Source organism: Trichosurus vulpecula, chromosome 7, assembly GCF_011100635.1.
Source record: "Trichosurus vulpecula isolate mTriVul1 chromosome 7, mTriVul1.pri, whole genome shotgun sequence".
Taxonomy (NCBI): domain Eukaryota; kingdom Metazoa; phylum Chordata; class Mammalia; order Diprotodontia; family Phalangeridae; genus Trichosurus; species Trichosurus vulpecula.
In genome coordinates, this window is record NC_050579.1 from 101220197 (window position 1) to 101237274 (window position 17078).

The 17078-nt window shown below is 38.1% G+C and overlaps 1 protein-coding gene across 4 annotated transcripts in view; it reads right to left on the reverse strand.

Moving 5' to 3' along the window:
• SCAF8 (SR-related CTD associated factor 8) overlaps positions 1–15728 on the reverse strand; it is a 271710-nt gene extending 255982 nt beyond the window's left edge. For 2 of the 4 annotated variants that reach the window (XR_005010872.1, XM_036766917.1), the window contains exon 1: positions 15162–15728. Coding sequence is in view for 3 of the 4 variants with exons in the window: in XM_036766917.1 (XP_036622812.1) it covers positions 15162–15191 (30 nt within the window). In the remaining variant the exon portion in view is untranslated. Of the gene's footprint in view, positions 1–9481; positions 9546–15161 lie in introns of all 4 variants that reach the window. The other 2 variants (XM_036766919.1, XM_036766918.1) reach the window with 2 other exon arrangements.
• Between the last annotated feature and the right edge of the window lie 1350 nt (positions 15729–17078).

The window sequence follows — 17078 nt, forward strand, 5'->3', positions numbered from 1 at the left end:
GATACTATAACTCTTTTTTCCTCAATAGCAAGTATTTTATAAAAGATGACAGTATCAAAATTTACAGACCTGAACCACACTTTTCCTTCCTTCTCCCCTTAATTGACTGAGATATTTACAGTAGAATGGCCAAAAACAGAAGAGCTTATAACAATCAAGAATTAATCATATAAATTATATAAGCCAGGGCATCTCTTATATCCGGATTCTATCCCAAAATGGGCTTTCATTAAATCTACTACAATTTTAGCATTACAGTTAATTAGAAGCTACAGATGGTTCATGGTGAGGCACACAGTGCCTGGTTCATAGTAGGTACTTAATAAATGTGTTTTGGATTGGATCGGGTTCATACTTTATGTTAAGTGTCCTAGTACTATTAAGCAAAATTTTAATCTGCTTAGCAACATGTTATAATTTGCTTACTTTTTAAAAAATTTAACACAATATTTTGGAATAATTTGGAAAACTTTAAAATTATTATTAAATCCTAAGAATACTGAATTTACAAATTTTAAATTTTAATTTGGAAATACACACAGATAAATGGGTTGCATGTACACATATAATGCACACATAATTATACATGCATGACTATAATTATGATCAAATAAAAATATAAATGAATGACCATAATTAAGTTCTTATATTCATCAAATAAAGGACACAGAAAAGCATCTTAATAATTTCCAAAAGAAATTCAGAGAAAAACCTCCCAGCTGAGGGGTCTTCACAGAGCACAGAGGAGTAGTAGAAGCTCCTGATGGCTTGAGAGGGAGGTACTAGGGAGTAAGCAAAAGTTAGTAGCTTCACCTCAGAAAAAGATACACCAGTCATGCTCTGTTGGTTCCCAGATTTACATACTGAAACAGAGAGTACTACAGGAATTACTGTTGGCTAAATAAGTGAGAGTGCTTTTTCGGAAACAGTAATGAATCAAGTAATGGCTGCAAGCTCTTAGGCCAAAGAAAAGTTAAGTTGGATAGGAAATAAAACTTCAATTTTACTGCCTTGACTTGCTCTAGATTTTAGCATTTCTTTTTTATGTAACCTATTCATATTTACAGACACAGTTAACTACACAGATTTTTAATCATTACAAAACCAGATCTCATAATAAATGCAAATAACTTTGCCCTAAATCTTAGTTGATGAAACATTCATTTTAAGAATCACCCAAGAAAATTTTCAGACACCAAAAAAAAATTTGGAAAATCCTTAGGAATTTAATATACAGACAGCTAATCTGTAATTATTCCAATACTCTAATTCCAAGAAAGCTTGATTCTATACTAGTGAGAGCAAATTTAAAAGTCTTAGTATTATTATGAAAAGAGTTTTGACCTCATAGACCCCCTAAAAGAGTCTCATTCCTGAACTAGACTTTGAGAACCAATGCTTGAAACTAAGTAGATTTACCAAATAGTTTTTGTCTTTCATGGTTCTGTCCTTCGACAAAAGAGGCCTAAAAAGTAATCACCATAAAAGGGTAGGGCAAATTCATAGGTTGTCATTTAAGAAAGAAGGATCAAGGATTTCAGGATTGAGTGGAGAGTAAACAACCAAGAGTTAAAGATTTCTCTAGGATTTTTTAACTACTCCAAAAAGAAGGCATACCTAATTAAAACGCTATATTGAAAACAAACTTCTTAAGATGTTTATAATCCTTAACAAAAGCAATTGCTGAATTTTAAGCAACATCTATAATCTTACGATACAGTCAAAGCTCATTTATTCCAACTGACTACACAAATTGAAAATTTGTGATAATTAGGAAAAGATAACTAGTCTAACCGGTTTGATTATTAAAAATTTTTTGTTAAGAAAACCAATAATGTAAAAATACAGAGGACTGTTCAAGGTAACAGTTTTTAAGCCCCTAAGAAGCAACAATGAACATGTTTTTAGAAATGTAACTGCAACATGAAAAAAAGAGACATTAGAATTCTTTAGTCTGGTGCTTTGGCATTTCAACTACAAATCATACTCTTCTAGTCATTAAGGTAGTAACTTTCTGAATTAACACTGCTTAGTTTGAAACTGCATTTCTCTAAAAACATTTGTAAATGTAGTCTTTTTGCTATTTAAGGATAAACCCTCCTCTATTGCTCAATTCGCCATCACATATCCCCAACAAATCTACAGTTAGGTTTTACTGTCTAGTCTTCACATTTAGGCAGTGTGGCCAAACATTAGTCTCTAAAGTCACTAAGCAGTTTTTTTCCCCAAATTTTAAAAAGCATCCAACTGTATAATTCTAAAATAAAATGTAAGGATATAAGAAAACTGCACTTAAAACTATTAATTTTAACATAAGTCTGTCAAGTTTCATGAGGAGCACCACATACCCTAGAAGTTTAATTAAGAAGGCAATTTACAGTAGTAAAATTCTAAAACCAGAAAATTAGGAAAAAAATATATTTCCAACATGATAGGTCTATTTTTCCTTTTCATGAGGATAAAGCCTGGACCTGATACTTCCTAAGAATAGAGAACTCAGGATAAGCCCTCCTTCTCCTAATGCAAATAGAGAGATTAAGTGACTTGCCCAGGGTGACAGAGCAATTAGATGTCAGAGGCAGGAGTTGAAGGTAGGTCTTCCTGGCTCCTCAACTAGCTAGTCCTCTATCTTTATACCTATTGCCTCAATCCCCACTGCCCCCCCCATACTGTCAGAAATTGAATTTTTTCTTTAATCTTTAAGGAGACCTGTCAGCCATATTCCATTTTTTTTATGATTTCAATGAGCTTTAGAAATGTCACACCATCTTAAAGACAATTTTCTTCTCCCATTTAGAAAAAAATTCTCAATATTAAAAACTACATTTTCCCCTCTGTACTAAAAAGCGTTTTCAAATAGTGCCCATAAGCACTTATAATCAAAAGCTCTAAATATCCTCTATCTTTATTCAAAGTGTGAATTGATTAGAGATAAATACCTAGAAAGATACTTTAAGTAAAAGGAAATCAAATGCATGGCTTCTTAATCCCTCCCCTTCACACCCAAAGTGACCAATAACTACACTACCTCAAATCAGTTGGCCTTACTGCTTTTATTCGTTGTTCAGTCACTCAGTCCTGTTTGACTCTTTGTGACCCCATGGATCATAGCATGCCAAGCCCTTCTACCCTCTACCATCTCCCAAAGTTTGTCCAAGCTCACATGACACCATCTGGCTATCTCATCCTCTGCTGGCCCTTTCCTTTTGCCTTCAATCCTTCCCAACATCAGGACCTTTTCCAATGAGTCCTGTCTTTTCATTATGTAGCCAAGATATCAGCTTCAATATCTGTCTTTCCAATAAGCAATCTAAGTTAATTTCTTTTAAATATTGACTGATTTGATCTTGATGTCCAAGGGACTCTTGAAAGTCTTCTCCAGCACCATAATTTTAAAGCGTCAATTCTGTGGCACTCGGTTTTCCTTATAATCCAACTCTCACAGCCATATGTTACAGTTGGAAAAACCACAGCTTTGATTATACTGACCTTGTTGGCAAGGTGATCTCTCTGCTTTTTAGTATGCAGTCCAGATATTGCCACACAGCTTTCCTTTCAAGGAGCAAGTATCGTTTAAATTCATGGCTGTAGTCACCTTCTGCATTGATCTATGAGCCCAAGAATATAAAATCTGACACTGCTTCTATTTCTTCTCTATTTGCCAGAAGTGATGGGATCAGTTGCCATGATCTTAGTTTTTTCTAGCCCTACTGCTAGAGCATGACAATGCTAAAGCTAGAGATTCAATCCCTTTATGAAGGGATTAATTTCCCTCCATTCACTAACTGCTTACCTAACTGTGGTGAGTCCAAGTCTACAACATTTCTTCCTCCTCTCTATCTCAATGCCTAAAACAGTAATTCACTACCGAACACCTGCGGTAAAACGCCCAGCAATCTCCCTACTGCCAATATCAGGGACTTTAAAGGTTGGAAGGAATCCTAAAGACAATTTAGTTCAATCCAAACCTGAAAAATAATTCTTCTAAAATATATTCAACAAGTGGTCACTCACACTTTCCTTGAGGAAGTCCAATGAGTAGCAAGTCTGTATCTCTCAGAGCAGCTCATTCCACTTTGAGATAGTGCTAATTAATTAACACAAATTAACCTAAATTTGTTTCTTTGCAACTTCTGCCCAATGTTCCTAGTTAGGAGGCCTTTCATGTGAGGCCTTTCAAATTTGAAACACCAAAGACATTCCCAGTAAATCTCATTTCTGGGCTAAACACCATCAGTTTCTTCAAGTGATATGGTATGGCATGAACTCAAGTCCTTTAAGCAATATAGCTATCTCTCTCTGGACACTCTCCAGCTAATCAAAGTCCTGCCAAAATGTAGCACCCAGAACCAAACACAATAATACTCCACATATAACGTGATCACCTCAAAGCTATCCTTCACACTGACACCAGAAAAACTTCCCTTCTTATGATTAAGGTCATATTGGTCTTCTGATCAATAAATATCAGTGGATCCATGTTGCCAACCAAGCTCAAACTCCTTTTCCCAGAATTCAGAATCAGCCAGTAAATATACATTTATTAAGCACCATGCAAATGGTGCTTTGCAACAACATGCAAATATGTGTGCAAATTATATACAGGATAAATTGGAAAAAAAATCAACAGAGGAAAGGCACTTGGATTAAGAGAGATTAGAAATGACTTTCTATAAAAGGTAGGATTTTAGCTGGGACTTGAAGAAAGCCAGTAGGCAGAGATGAGGAGGGAGAGCTTTCCAGGCAAGTGAAAATGCCCAGAGCATAGAGACAAAGTGTCTTGCTGGAGGAATGGCAAAGAAACCAGTATGTTGGGGGGGCGGGGATAAGGGAGTGGGGTATGGGTGATGTAAGACTAAAGGCAGTGGGGAACAGAGGGCATGCAGCTTATAAAGGTCTTTGACCTCCAAAAAGAGAATTTTTATATTTGAACCTTGAGATGATGAGGAGACATTGCAGTTTGGAGGTTGGGTTCCTGGAAGATCATCTTGACAGCTGAGGGGAGGATGGACTGTAATAAAGAAAAGACTTGTGGCAGGGAGACCAACCAGAAGGCTGTTGGAGAAGTCCAGGGGTGAGATGATAAGTAACTGCACCAAGATGGTGGCAGGAGAGACGTTGTAAATCTGAAATCAACAGGCCTTGGCAAGAGATTGAATATGGGAGACAATGAGTGAAGACATGAAGATGGTACCTACGTATTGAGCCTGAGGAACTGGAAGGATTGTGTGGCCTAAAGAGTAATAGAGAAGTTAGATAGAGGGAAAGGTTTTTTGGGGAAAATAATGAATCCTGTTTTGGACATATCATTTAAGACATCTCTGGGACATCTAGTTGGAGGTGTCTAATAAGCAACTGGAGATGTGAGACTAGAAGTCGGCAGAGAGTTTGGGACTAGATATATAGATTGAGAAACAGCATCACAGATCAATAACTGAATCCATGGGAATTAACATGATCACCATGTGAAATAATATAAAAGGAGAAGGCACAGGCCCAAGTCCTGAGGAACACTCATGGTTAGTGGACATCACCTGGATGAAGATCCAGCAGAACAAAGCGAGACAGAGCATTTAGACAAGTAGGAAGAGAACCAAAAGAGTAGTGTCATGAAAACCCAGAGAGAAGAAAGCGTTCAACAGTAGCAAAGGCTGCAGAGATGTCAAGAAGAATGGAGAGCGAGAAAAGGCCATAAGATTTGGTAATTAAGGGACTGATAGTCACTTTGGAGAGAGCAGTTTAGGTTGGATTATAAGGTTAGAAGCCAGATTAGAATTAAGAAGATGGCAAGAAGAAAGGAAGGCCTTCACAATCAGACAACACTCCACTTATCTTGTTCTCTACACCACTCATCTCCCATCCCCAGCATGCCAATATTCTCTAGCCTTCAATGAATGCCCTTGTTCACACTGTTCCCTAGGCCTAAAATGTTCTTCCTTTTCACCTAGTCATCCTTTAATGCTTACTGTGAAAGCCAGATCTTCCACAAAGGATTTCCTGATCCCCACCCCCACACCACTCAATTTCAAAGTACTTGGTCTACAAAACTACAAAGCTCCACCAGGACAAAGACCAAGTCTTATCTAAACTTTGTATCTCTACCAGCATTCAACAATTATCTGCACAGGGTAATCACTGGATGATTCATTACAATTCCTACATCTAAAATGGATTACTGAAAAACCATCAGTACTACTGGAAACAATCAAAGCTCATAAACTATTGTAAGAGAAGGGACAACATATTACAAACTGGATCTATTACAACAATCTCTACTAGTGATCCATATTTTTCACTAAAATTTTTTTCACAAGTTTAGTTGTAGAAAGTACCATGTTAAAAATCAAAATCCCAGTCTGTGAGGCCTAGAGACCCCATGAATAATAACAACAGCATTTATATAGCACTTTTGTTTTGCAACACCCTTTATATACGTTAACTCATTTGACGCTCACAACAATCCTATGAAGCAGGTGATATTATTCCCACTTTAATGATGAGAAAACTGAGGCTCAGGGAGGTTAAGGGTCCCAGGGTTACACAGCTAGAAAGTGCAAGATGCAAATTCAGGTCTTCCTAACTCCAAGTCCCACATTCTATGTGCCAAATGGTAGAAAAAACAATTAGCGTAGTTTCTCCCTACTAATATAGCCTCTCTCTCTCTGGGTCTGCTGCGTTATAATGAAAAAAAGAATGAGGGGAGATATGAAGCAGAGACCTAGCCTTTTTTCCTACCTCTTTCATAAGATATACAAATAGATTAGGCAAGTCACTCCATGCCTTAATATTCATCTGTTCAGTTGTTTTCAGTTGTATCTGACCCTTCATAACTCCATTTTCTTGACAAAGATACTGGAGTAGTTTGCCATTTCCTTCTCCAGCTCATTTTACAGATGAGGAAACTGAGGTAAACAGCATTAAGTGAGTTGCCCAGGATCACACAGCTAGAGTGTGAAGCCTGATTTGAACACAGATGAGTCTTCCTGACCCCAGGCCTGGTGCTCTATCCACTGTACCATCCAGCTGCCCTGTTCTCATCTGTAAAGGAGGGTTATTGTGAGGATTACCATCACATATTTTCAAAAATCTTTTTAAAAAAGTACAAAGTACCATACAAATGTAAGGTGTTTGCTTTACATAGTGAATTAGTCAACATGAAAGATACTTTTTAAACAGCTGAAAAATGGGATACTTAAAGACTCTGAAGGTATTTGTTGTAGAAAAGTATTTTATAAATAAACAAATTTTACATCTGTCAAAACAAGGATGGAAATACCTTATTGTTATGCTTATATAGTGGTGCTGATCACTGAACCAACGTTACCACTGATAATAATGTAGATAATTATAGTCAATAAGGTCAGATTAAATAAGATCACAATGAAATCAAAGGGGCTGTTAACATTTTAAGACACTTTGGAGTTCATGCTGACACTGCATCATATCAAACACCATTTCAATAAATGAGCAACTGATAAAGAGCTGAATATATTTTGAAACATTGGGATCATTAAAATAAATATTACATGGATACCATGGAATCATAATCTATGTAGATAATAATAGACATAAATAATACAACCCCAAAATTTCAGCCTTCACATTCAAACTGGAGTTTAAAAATTGGGTACTAAGATTCATCTCAAATATAATAAAAATAGTATTTTCAAGGTTTGTTTTTAGCCAGTCCTGGACCTATGATTTCATCTGTGTGGGGAAACTCTCAGTGTGAAAAACTTACTTCTCCCAAAGCAGATGGGTGACACATCCATATCTTTAAGTACCTGAAGCCCAGAGAAGTAACTTGCCTATGGCCACACAGCTAGTGTCTAAAGAAGACTTGAATCCAAGTCTTCCTGACTACAACACCAGCCTTCTATCCACTATGTCATGTTGCCTCTTTTAAAGTTTAGTATGCTGACCAAATTCTTTGATATACTTGGAGAAACCTAAAACAACCTTTAAACCACACAAAAAATTACCCTAGTACTTCATTCTTCCAAACTCCTAAATTTGAAGCCCATATATGGACTGGATATAGATTTTGGATGTAGAATTGCCCTTATTTATTAACGATATCTAGCATTTTCATAGCCTTTAAGGTTTGCAAAGCGCAACATGTTATTTCATTTGACCTTAATTACACATATTAATTGGAAGTATCATTTTCATCATTCATAAATACAAAATATATCCTGAAGCAATAATTTCATATGAATGTGAGACTTCAGAAATATCAAGTATAACCATCCCTTAATATACAAGATGGCTATAAAGTATAACTTCATGTAATTTTCCCTTTTTCATTTAACTCTGTCTTAAAGCAAAATAGTGTTCCCACACTCACATCTACTGTCTAGTATCATCTACCCAGTCCCTAAAGGGGACACGATAGGCAGACAAGAGGTAGTAATATAGGGAATTATTGTTAACTGTTAATATAAAGAGCGTCAGAAAGAGATTTATACCAACACAGGGGAGTAGAAATAATGCCACCAGCACCAAACGATGAAATATCCCCTAATATCCCCTATCCTATATTAGAGTTCTTGCTTAACAATCACACTGGCTCTGGAGTACTGGTTAACTCCACACAATCCTAGAAAATAAGGGTGAAAGGGAACCCAAACTCAAATAATATTATAACCTCCCTTTTCAACCAAATGTTGAAAATTAAGAATTAGTAAAGCAAAGAATGAATTTGGTATGTGTGAACCTGAAAACTCCTTAAAAATTCTATAATTCCATGTTTTCCAGTGACACACCAAATTAATTCCCTAAGTTTAAAATTATGTAGTAATCTTGCCAGTGTCACAGAAAATCTATGATCATTCCCAGGAAAATTTATAAAAAATAAATTAGAATGATCAAAAACAAAGCCAACAACAGAAATAACAAATGTAATTACAATAGTTTGCTATCAATGAAAATTTTAATTAAACCTCTTCCTATATGAAAATCGTAGTTTATTGCTATTTTTCTCATAAGCATGCCTCATTATAATACTTCTGCTACAATCTGCTTTTCTGTAATTAAAAAAATCAATACTTAAACTCCCCATCTCTTTACTGGATTTTTAAACAGTTTTACCAGTACTGGATAAATGCAATACTGAAATGAACTTTATGACATCTTTGCATATTTTGACAAAAGATTAAGATGTATATTAATACTGAATACCAAACAACTAAATGAGCAGTAAAGTTATGTTATGGAACAGAATGCAAGCAGATAGAACAAGTATTTACAGGTATTCACTAAGAGTAGCAATACTCTTCCTGCACTCAGCCCATTTAAAAAAAAATTACACAACAAATTTCCTGAATATCCTCCCCTCAACTTGTTATATTCAAGTGATAAAAGTTAGTTTAGTCTTCCATTTCCCAACTATGGCCCATATAAGTAAAGTACCATCTTACTACTGGTTCTAAACCCAACATTTTCCATATGGTCTGCCTTATGTGGGTTGCATTGGTCTTACTATGCTTCTCGTGTCCATGCTGCTGGAAAAAGCAGTCTGTACAAGCAGGAGTAGAGGCACAATCCTGAGAGAGAGGAGCAGAGAGAGATGTTGAGAAAATAAACCTACAAAATGACCTCACCTAGGAGTTCAGGTGGCTCAGCCAAAGTTCAAGGCTATAGCCATGTGATCTAGAAATAAACCCAATGGCAGTAAAACTAGCTCTACAAAGAGAAATCTAAAATTTTCAAAAGCAACATCATCATTCATTCTCAACCAAGATAGAGGTCTTCCTCTTAAATCCCCCACCCCCAAACAAAGAAACTAAAATTGGACTGATGTGGAATGATTAGTAAATGGTATAGTAAATCAAATATTCTAGTAAATAAGAAATTACCAAGTGCTACATCTGAATTACCATTTTTCAGGATTTTAGAATGCAATAAAATACACTTAATATGAATTACAATTAACACAATTTAATTTTTCTTTCATTATTAAGGTGGCATTTAAGGATCTTACAAGACTTCTGGATTTTTTCACATTTTATTGTAAATGGAGATATGGTGGCAGAATTGATGAAGTATTTCCGGTTGACAGAATACTATGAAAAAAAGTTTTTACTTCACATAAATTTTATGTTGGGGGGCAAAAACAACCAAGGAAAAAGTTCTGACCAAAAAAGGAATAATGTATTAAAATCTGGAATACAATAAAATCCTGTTTTGTGAAGCCATTGATGAAATGGAATTTATATATTCTAATTTCAGAAAAGAAAAATTAGGCTTGTACGCATGCTTAAATGAGCCATTTGAGGAGGGAATGATGTAGGCAGTCAGGGGGTTGTATCTGGCCAATGAAAAGCCTGGCGGGAGATTCAAGGTGAGAGTCTATTAAAGGACTGGCGTCCAACTGAGTCCTTTGTACTTTCTCCTGTACTCTGTTCAGGGCAGGTACCCATTTATTCAGGGGGAATAAATGTAAATTATAATTAAAACGTTAAAAAATAACAGAAAAGAAAAATTACTATCTAACCTCAAGAATTCTTTCCTAACATCAGTAATTTTTTAAACTTCCAGTCTCAATACCCTATACCATTCTTCATCTACTATACTGTTCAATAAAAATCAAAATGACTAAGATGATACAGAATTCACAATCAAAGAAATAATGAAGTATATTTCCAAATCAGAGTTTTATGATTAGAAGGAACGGAGTGTCTAATTCATACTCTCATTCTGCAGATGAGGAAACTGAGGCCCAAAGAGATGCTGTGACTTAAATTACAGAGCTAAAATGGAACTATGGTTTCCAGACCCCAAACATAATTCTTCTTAGACTACATTACAACGTAGAACATTTTTTTAAAAAGGAGTTTCTATTTAACCTTCAGCAAACAAGAAAATCCATACACTGGAATCATTCCATTCCCATATCGTTTTAATAAACAAGAAAAGAAAAAAAGGTGGTGGACATGCTGTAGACTCATAAACTGCCGTGAAATTAAGACAAAAATGAAATGTAATTTCAAAATTTCAGTACTTCTCTGAATTTTCTTTATATATGCCATTTTAATGCCTAAACTGTACATAAATTTCATGCTCCCAAGTTCACTGTTGCCCATTTTTTTCCTATCAATTCATCTCATATCTATTACCTCTTCTCAAAATGAAGATGCTGTGGGGCCCTGGAAAAATACCTAAATTAAAGTCACAGTGCAGACTGTTTATGGAATTGGAGATAGGTTATACTTTGGAGATAGCTGTGAAGATACAGACAGCAGGACAGTGGGAAGTGCAATGGAAATATCATATGGCATGCTGGTTCTGGAGTTCTTAGCCCTAGAAGTAACCATGCTATTAAGTTGTCTTGCTAACTTAAAGGTCCTAAAAGCAAGAATCCTGAGAGTTCAGGGGATGCAAAGTGCCTGGAGGATCATTAGATTTTGACTTTCTGATTAAAATAAATGCAAATATAAAACCAATTTCCAGATTCTTCTAAAATGTTTCCTATCTCATGGAAACCCAGACATCTTAAACCTCAACCAAGATGGTACAACTCGGTATACTCAAAGCAGTGAGAGAAATGAGGGACAAATAAAAACAGCAAAAGACATATAACTAGATGAAACTGAGCACATGCTATCTTAGAAATTCTCCTCGGGAAAAAAAAATTTAAAAAAATTCTCCTGGGAACAAAAACTCAACTAGCTAGATTAAAGCTCTAATATTCGAGGAAGCCAAAGTTCAGACTAAGCATACCAAACTCATTGAATTAGTATTACTTCATTTTACATTTGTTTTTTAATGTATAATACTTTAAATAGTCAAAGTTGTTTCACACATCCCAGTGGGTCTCCCACAAGACTAAGAAATGAAAGGCAAAGATCATGCCTTTTTCTTCTACCTTCCTACTACGATAACTTGCATAGTTAGTACTACCATATAGTGTGTAGTATATACATGTGTGTATACATACATACAGATGTGTATACACATACATGATGTATATACAGATGTGTATACACATACACGATGTATATACAGATGTGTATACACATATGTGTACATATATATATGCATACATACACATATATAGCCATATTATCATCAGCAATCAAGGAAGGTCTTCAGAAACCATAAATTTAAGTGGTCTTATATGGGAAACACCTTTTAACAAAAGCCTGGCCCCCAGATGATTTCCTCATCCCACTGCAACAACAATAACCTCCCCTACCTACAGACAATCATTTTGTCCACAGACTTACCTAAAGCATTTTGACCCTACCTCATAGCAACTTAGGAGAGAGGATTAGGGAGACAGTCCTTTACAAGATGGGAAGTAATAATTAGAAATTTTAATTTAGCTCAAAGCTAGCTAGCATTATAGGCAATGATAAATTAGATGTTGGGCCTCAATTCCATTTAAATTCAGGATAAACATAAGTTTACCGAGTGGCTGAAAATAAGAATGGCTATCCTATCATCAGTTGTGTTATCAGTAGTTTACTCTCCTTATCCCCAAAGAAAGAGTGCTTGTAGTCTGTCAGTCACTGAAAAAGTTGGGAAGCAATGAAGCTATTTTCTATTTTTAACTTTCATTTTATTTCATCTACAGGACTAGAAGTTCAAAATAACTATCAAAGTTACATGCCAGTCGACAGTTACAGATAAAATTCTGACCCCTAAGTTTCTGTACCTTAACACCGCACTCAACTACATTGTTTTCACCAAGACTTGACTAAGGCCATAAAATTTAGCAGATTTAAGAAAATTTTTTAAGGTCTCAGTTTAAAGGAAAACGCCTAATAAATAGATGTCTTCCAAAGTGACATTTTTTAATGTAAGATTTAAAAAAAAAATAAAATGAAAAGAAAATGTTCATTAATGAGTAATTATCACTACCTGCCATTCTTTAAAAAATTCACTGAACATGACAAATTTTATTTTACGGTGAAACGTATCAAGAAAAATTCATAGAAACTGCATTCAAATTCAACTATAACAGCAACACCTATAGTTTTCTAAAAAAGATATTTTTCATATTTATAATATACTTCCTCAACTCTGGAGCCTGATCAATTTTTATTCTTAATTTTAAAATTCAGCCAGATTCGATTTTATCTCATTTTCAAATGGAAAGCAAAAAATTAAAATATTGTTACAAAATAACTACACATGGGTTGTATGTGAGATGCTTTGAACTCCTTGAAAGAAAAGTGATATATAGAGATCATATGTCTTGTTGCTATTTTACTGCTACACTGAAAACTTACCACATCTTTATATAACTGTACAAACCATTTGGTAAAATCTATTAGGTAAAGGAACGCACAACCTGTATGAATATAATTGTCACTTTAATGTTTTGAGGGGCACAAATTGGAAATCCCCACAAACCTAAGAGAGTATACTGTTTTATCCTATCTGGGTGAAAATAAGTTAAAGAGTTTCAGTAAGTTTTTTTCCTCACTCTTAAAGTAATATTTCATGTTCTAAACACTAACGAAAAAGTGTTTAAAGTTATTTCTTTCCGTAAGGTATGTTAAAATACTAATAATAGTGGATAGCATCTCTAGAGTACTTTTCAATCTATGCTTTCAAGGTTTTTTATAACACCACCCAATGTCAACTACAACCTTCTAAATGTAGTTTTCATACTAGTAGCCAGGAATTTGGGAGGAAAATCCTGACAGTCTTCTGTCTTTTCAATTCCTCTATTCAGTGAATATAAATTCTGTCAAACTGTCAACTCTTGATTCAGGGTCTTGCACATTTTAAGTACTTAATGAATACTTGTTGACATGAAAAAAAATTAATTTATTAAGAGCTTTCCCCCCCATATAATTCCATTACACTCTGTCCTACTATGGAAAGACTGTTTCTATAAAGAGCTACCCAAGTTCATTTTTGGCTTATTTTGGCTTACTGGACAAAAAGCACATCTTCCTAGTACTAAACGGGAAATTTTTTAAAAGTGGAAACGATGGAATAAACTCAAGCTGTCAAGGGTCTTTTAAGTTCCTTCTTACTTAAAATATAGTAACATGAATGGACCTATAAGTTAGCATTAATATAATGGGAAATGTTTGCCTTGCTTTAGTAAAATAACTGCTAAAGCTACACGTAGTGATAGACATTAAACCCCTTGCAAATTAAATGCCAAACTAGGAAACTTAAAGTGGACAAGGTGCAATTTTCTTTAAATACACAGATCTCCTGATAAAGCACTTGGTTTTCATGTGCATATATGTAAGCAAAAGTATTCTATGTACATATCTATTTGAACTGGTACATTTCCTATTACGCTTAAACAAAATGCTGGCTTTTAATTTTTTTCCAAGTTTAATTGTAATAGAAAATAACTCTTCTTCAGGAATCTAACCAAGTCTTTCTTCAGATTAGTCACAAAATCCAACTGGGCCTGCTCAATACAGTCACATAACCTTTAGGTATCATTATATCTGAGATATCCCCAGTGAGATGCTTCTGCTTTCTACCTCAGCATCCTCCTCCCCACAAGGCACAAAGATACACAGGCCTCTCGCACCATTTCCGTATTATTTCGCGGTGTGTGTGTTGGGAGGCAGGGGGACAGAGGGACAGAAAGGAAGAGAAAGATGGAAGGAATAGCAGAACAGCCTCTCCTCCCTTATCTTCCATCCCCTTTGCATGGTTCTCTGGGTGGTACGTTACCTAGTCAACAGCATCCCAGGAATAAACACAACGTGTAATGGGACCACAACCGATCACCACCCCCGTAATACCTCCTCTAGCCCCTTAAAGTAAACCCCCTCGAAAGTCGGTCCCTTTATCTAATTGGAGCCACTAAGGTCCCTGGAGCCCTGAGCCTGGTCCTAGGGAAGGGGGGAAGGGGGAATACGAGGGGAGAGGAAAGAAGGGGGTTGGGGGTGAAGAATTCACTACTAGAAACGAACCCCGTCGGTTTTAGGGAAGCGCCGGGTGCTTTGGTCTCCACTCCAAACCCAAGGACATTTAAGTGGACGCGCCAAAGCCTCCAGCCCCCCATCCACATCCCCGGCCCTGGGCCCGGGCGTCCCTCCTCCCACCGAGGGCTGAGGGGGAGGGGCGGCCCGGGCACCCCCCCCCCCGCCCTGCTCCCCGACTGCCCGGGTCCCCACCCGCTGCCCTATCCCGCGGGGTAAGGGGGACAAGGCTGGGGTCCGGCCTGCCATACGTACTTCGCTGTTGAAGGTTTTCACGGCCTCCATGTTGTCGGTGCTAAGGCCCCAGCGCCCGGTGGCGGAAGAGGCGACGGCGGCGGCCTAGAGAGAGGGGACTGGGCCAGGGGCCGCCCAGGGGAGCCGGGGAGCGGTCGAAGGCGCTGCGGGCCGGGGTGGGAATCGAGGGGGAGGGGAGAGGGGGCGGGTTCCCTCAGGGACGGCGAGGCCTCGGCATGGCCGCTGGGAAGAGCAGAGCTCCGGGCTGGGGAACAGAAGCGCAGCCGGGGCGGGCGGGGGAGGGGCCGAGCCGCCGCGGCTCCTGCTCTTCTCCGCCCCGCGCTCGGCCTCTCTTCTCCACCCTCTGCTCCCTCCTTCTCCCCACACTCTCCACCCCCTTCCACCTCCTCCTCCTTCTCCGACCGGCTCCCGCTTCTCCTCTCCACCACTCGGGACACAGGAATCGGCAAAGGGCGGCGGCGGCGACCGTAGAGGAGGAGGAAGAGGCAAAGGCGGCGGTGGCAGTGGCGGTGGCGGCTCTGGCGGCGGCAGCTGCGGCAGCCAATATGGCGGACGCGATCTGGCAGCGCAGGTCGGAGAGCGGCAGCGGCGAGCGCGCCCCCTGGCGGCTGGACAGCCGCCGCCACGGAAAGGCTAGGAAGGTGGCTGGAAGAAGTAGGGGGGAGGGGGAGATTGTGGGGTGGGGGGGAGGAGGAGGTTAGGGAATCATAGATGTCTGCGCGGGCGGGCCAGAGTGTCCCTCGCTGACTGTCAGGAGGTAGCCTCCGCTCCCTCGCGAGCCTGGGAGCTGGGCAGTGGTGATCCCTGCAGGGCAGTGGGCAGTACTGCAGACGTGCCCGTTTGCCCTGCACAGTCAAGGAAGCCTTCTTTACTCGGTCCCTCTACAAGTGTCTCTGTAGTGGGATGGGGTTGGTCTCGTTACAGTTTGTTCTTAATCAGTTAAGAGTTTGGGCATCAAGCTTGAGAAAAACCAGCTTATAAAAGGATGTGTTTGCCTCCACACTGCTCCGTTTCAAAGACATCTGGGGGGCGGAGGGGGCAAACCGCTTTTTGTAAAATTGTAAAATTGATTTCATCCGCATCTGATTTATTGGGGAGGGAGAGAAGCAGGAATAACAGGGCCAATGAAGTATTGACCCGTTAATTCTCCGTTAATGTTTTAACTTGATGTAGACCCTCTGTGGCCCTTTTCTGGGATGAAAACCCCAGTTTCTGATCAATCACTTAAACAATACGCATTTGCAAGCCCGGGGCTAGTGCCTGGGACCTGGGATTTCACTGCTATAGCAAACTCCCAGATAAGAAAGAAGCTTCTGCACCAGGGCAGGTTAGGCAACCTCTCAGCACCTTCGTCCTGAAAAGTAGCCTAGAGCAGGTCTCAGGACCCCTTTACACTCTTTTTAAAAATTCTTGAGCACACCAAAGAGCTTTTGTTTATGTCATATCTAAAGATTTTCGCATTAGAAATGAAAATTGATAATTTTTAAACATCTTTCATTCTTTAATAATAAACTCATTACATGTTAACGTATATATAGTGTTTTTATGAAAAATAAATACATTATCCAAAACCAAAATTTAGTGAGGGGTGGCATTGTTTTACATTCTTTGCAAATCTCTTTAATATCTGGCTTAGTAGAAGACAGCTGGATTCTCACATCTGCTTCTGCATTCATTCTTGTGATACGTTGCTTTGGTCGATGTATATGAAGAAAAGCTGGCCTCAAATAAGTAGTTGAAAACGGAAGAGGATTTTAATAGGCAAATAACATCTTAGTATTATTATGAAAATAGTGTTGACCTGACCTCGTGGATCCCCAGAAAGGATCTCAGGGAACCCTAGAGGCCCTCAGATCCCAAGCAGAAATGCTGTCCTAGAAAATGGATAGTTACGTGATTTCACCAATGTCATATGAA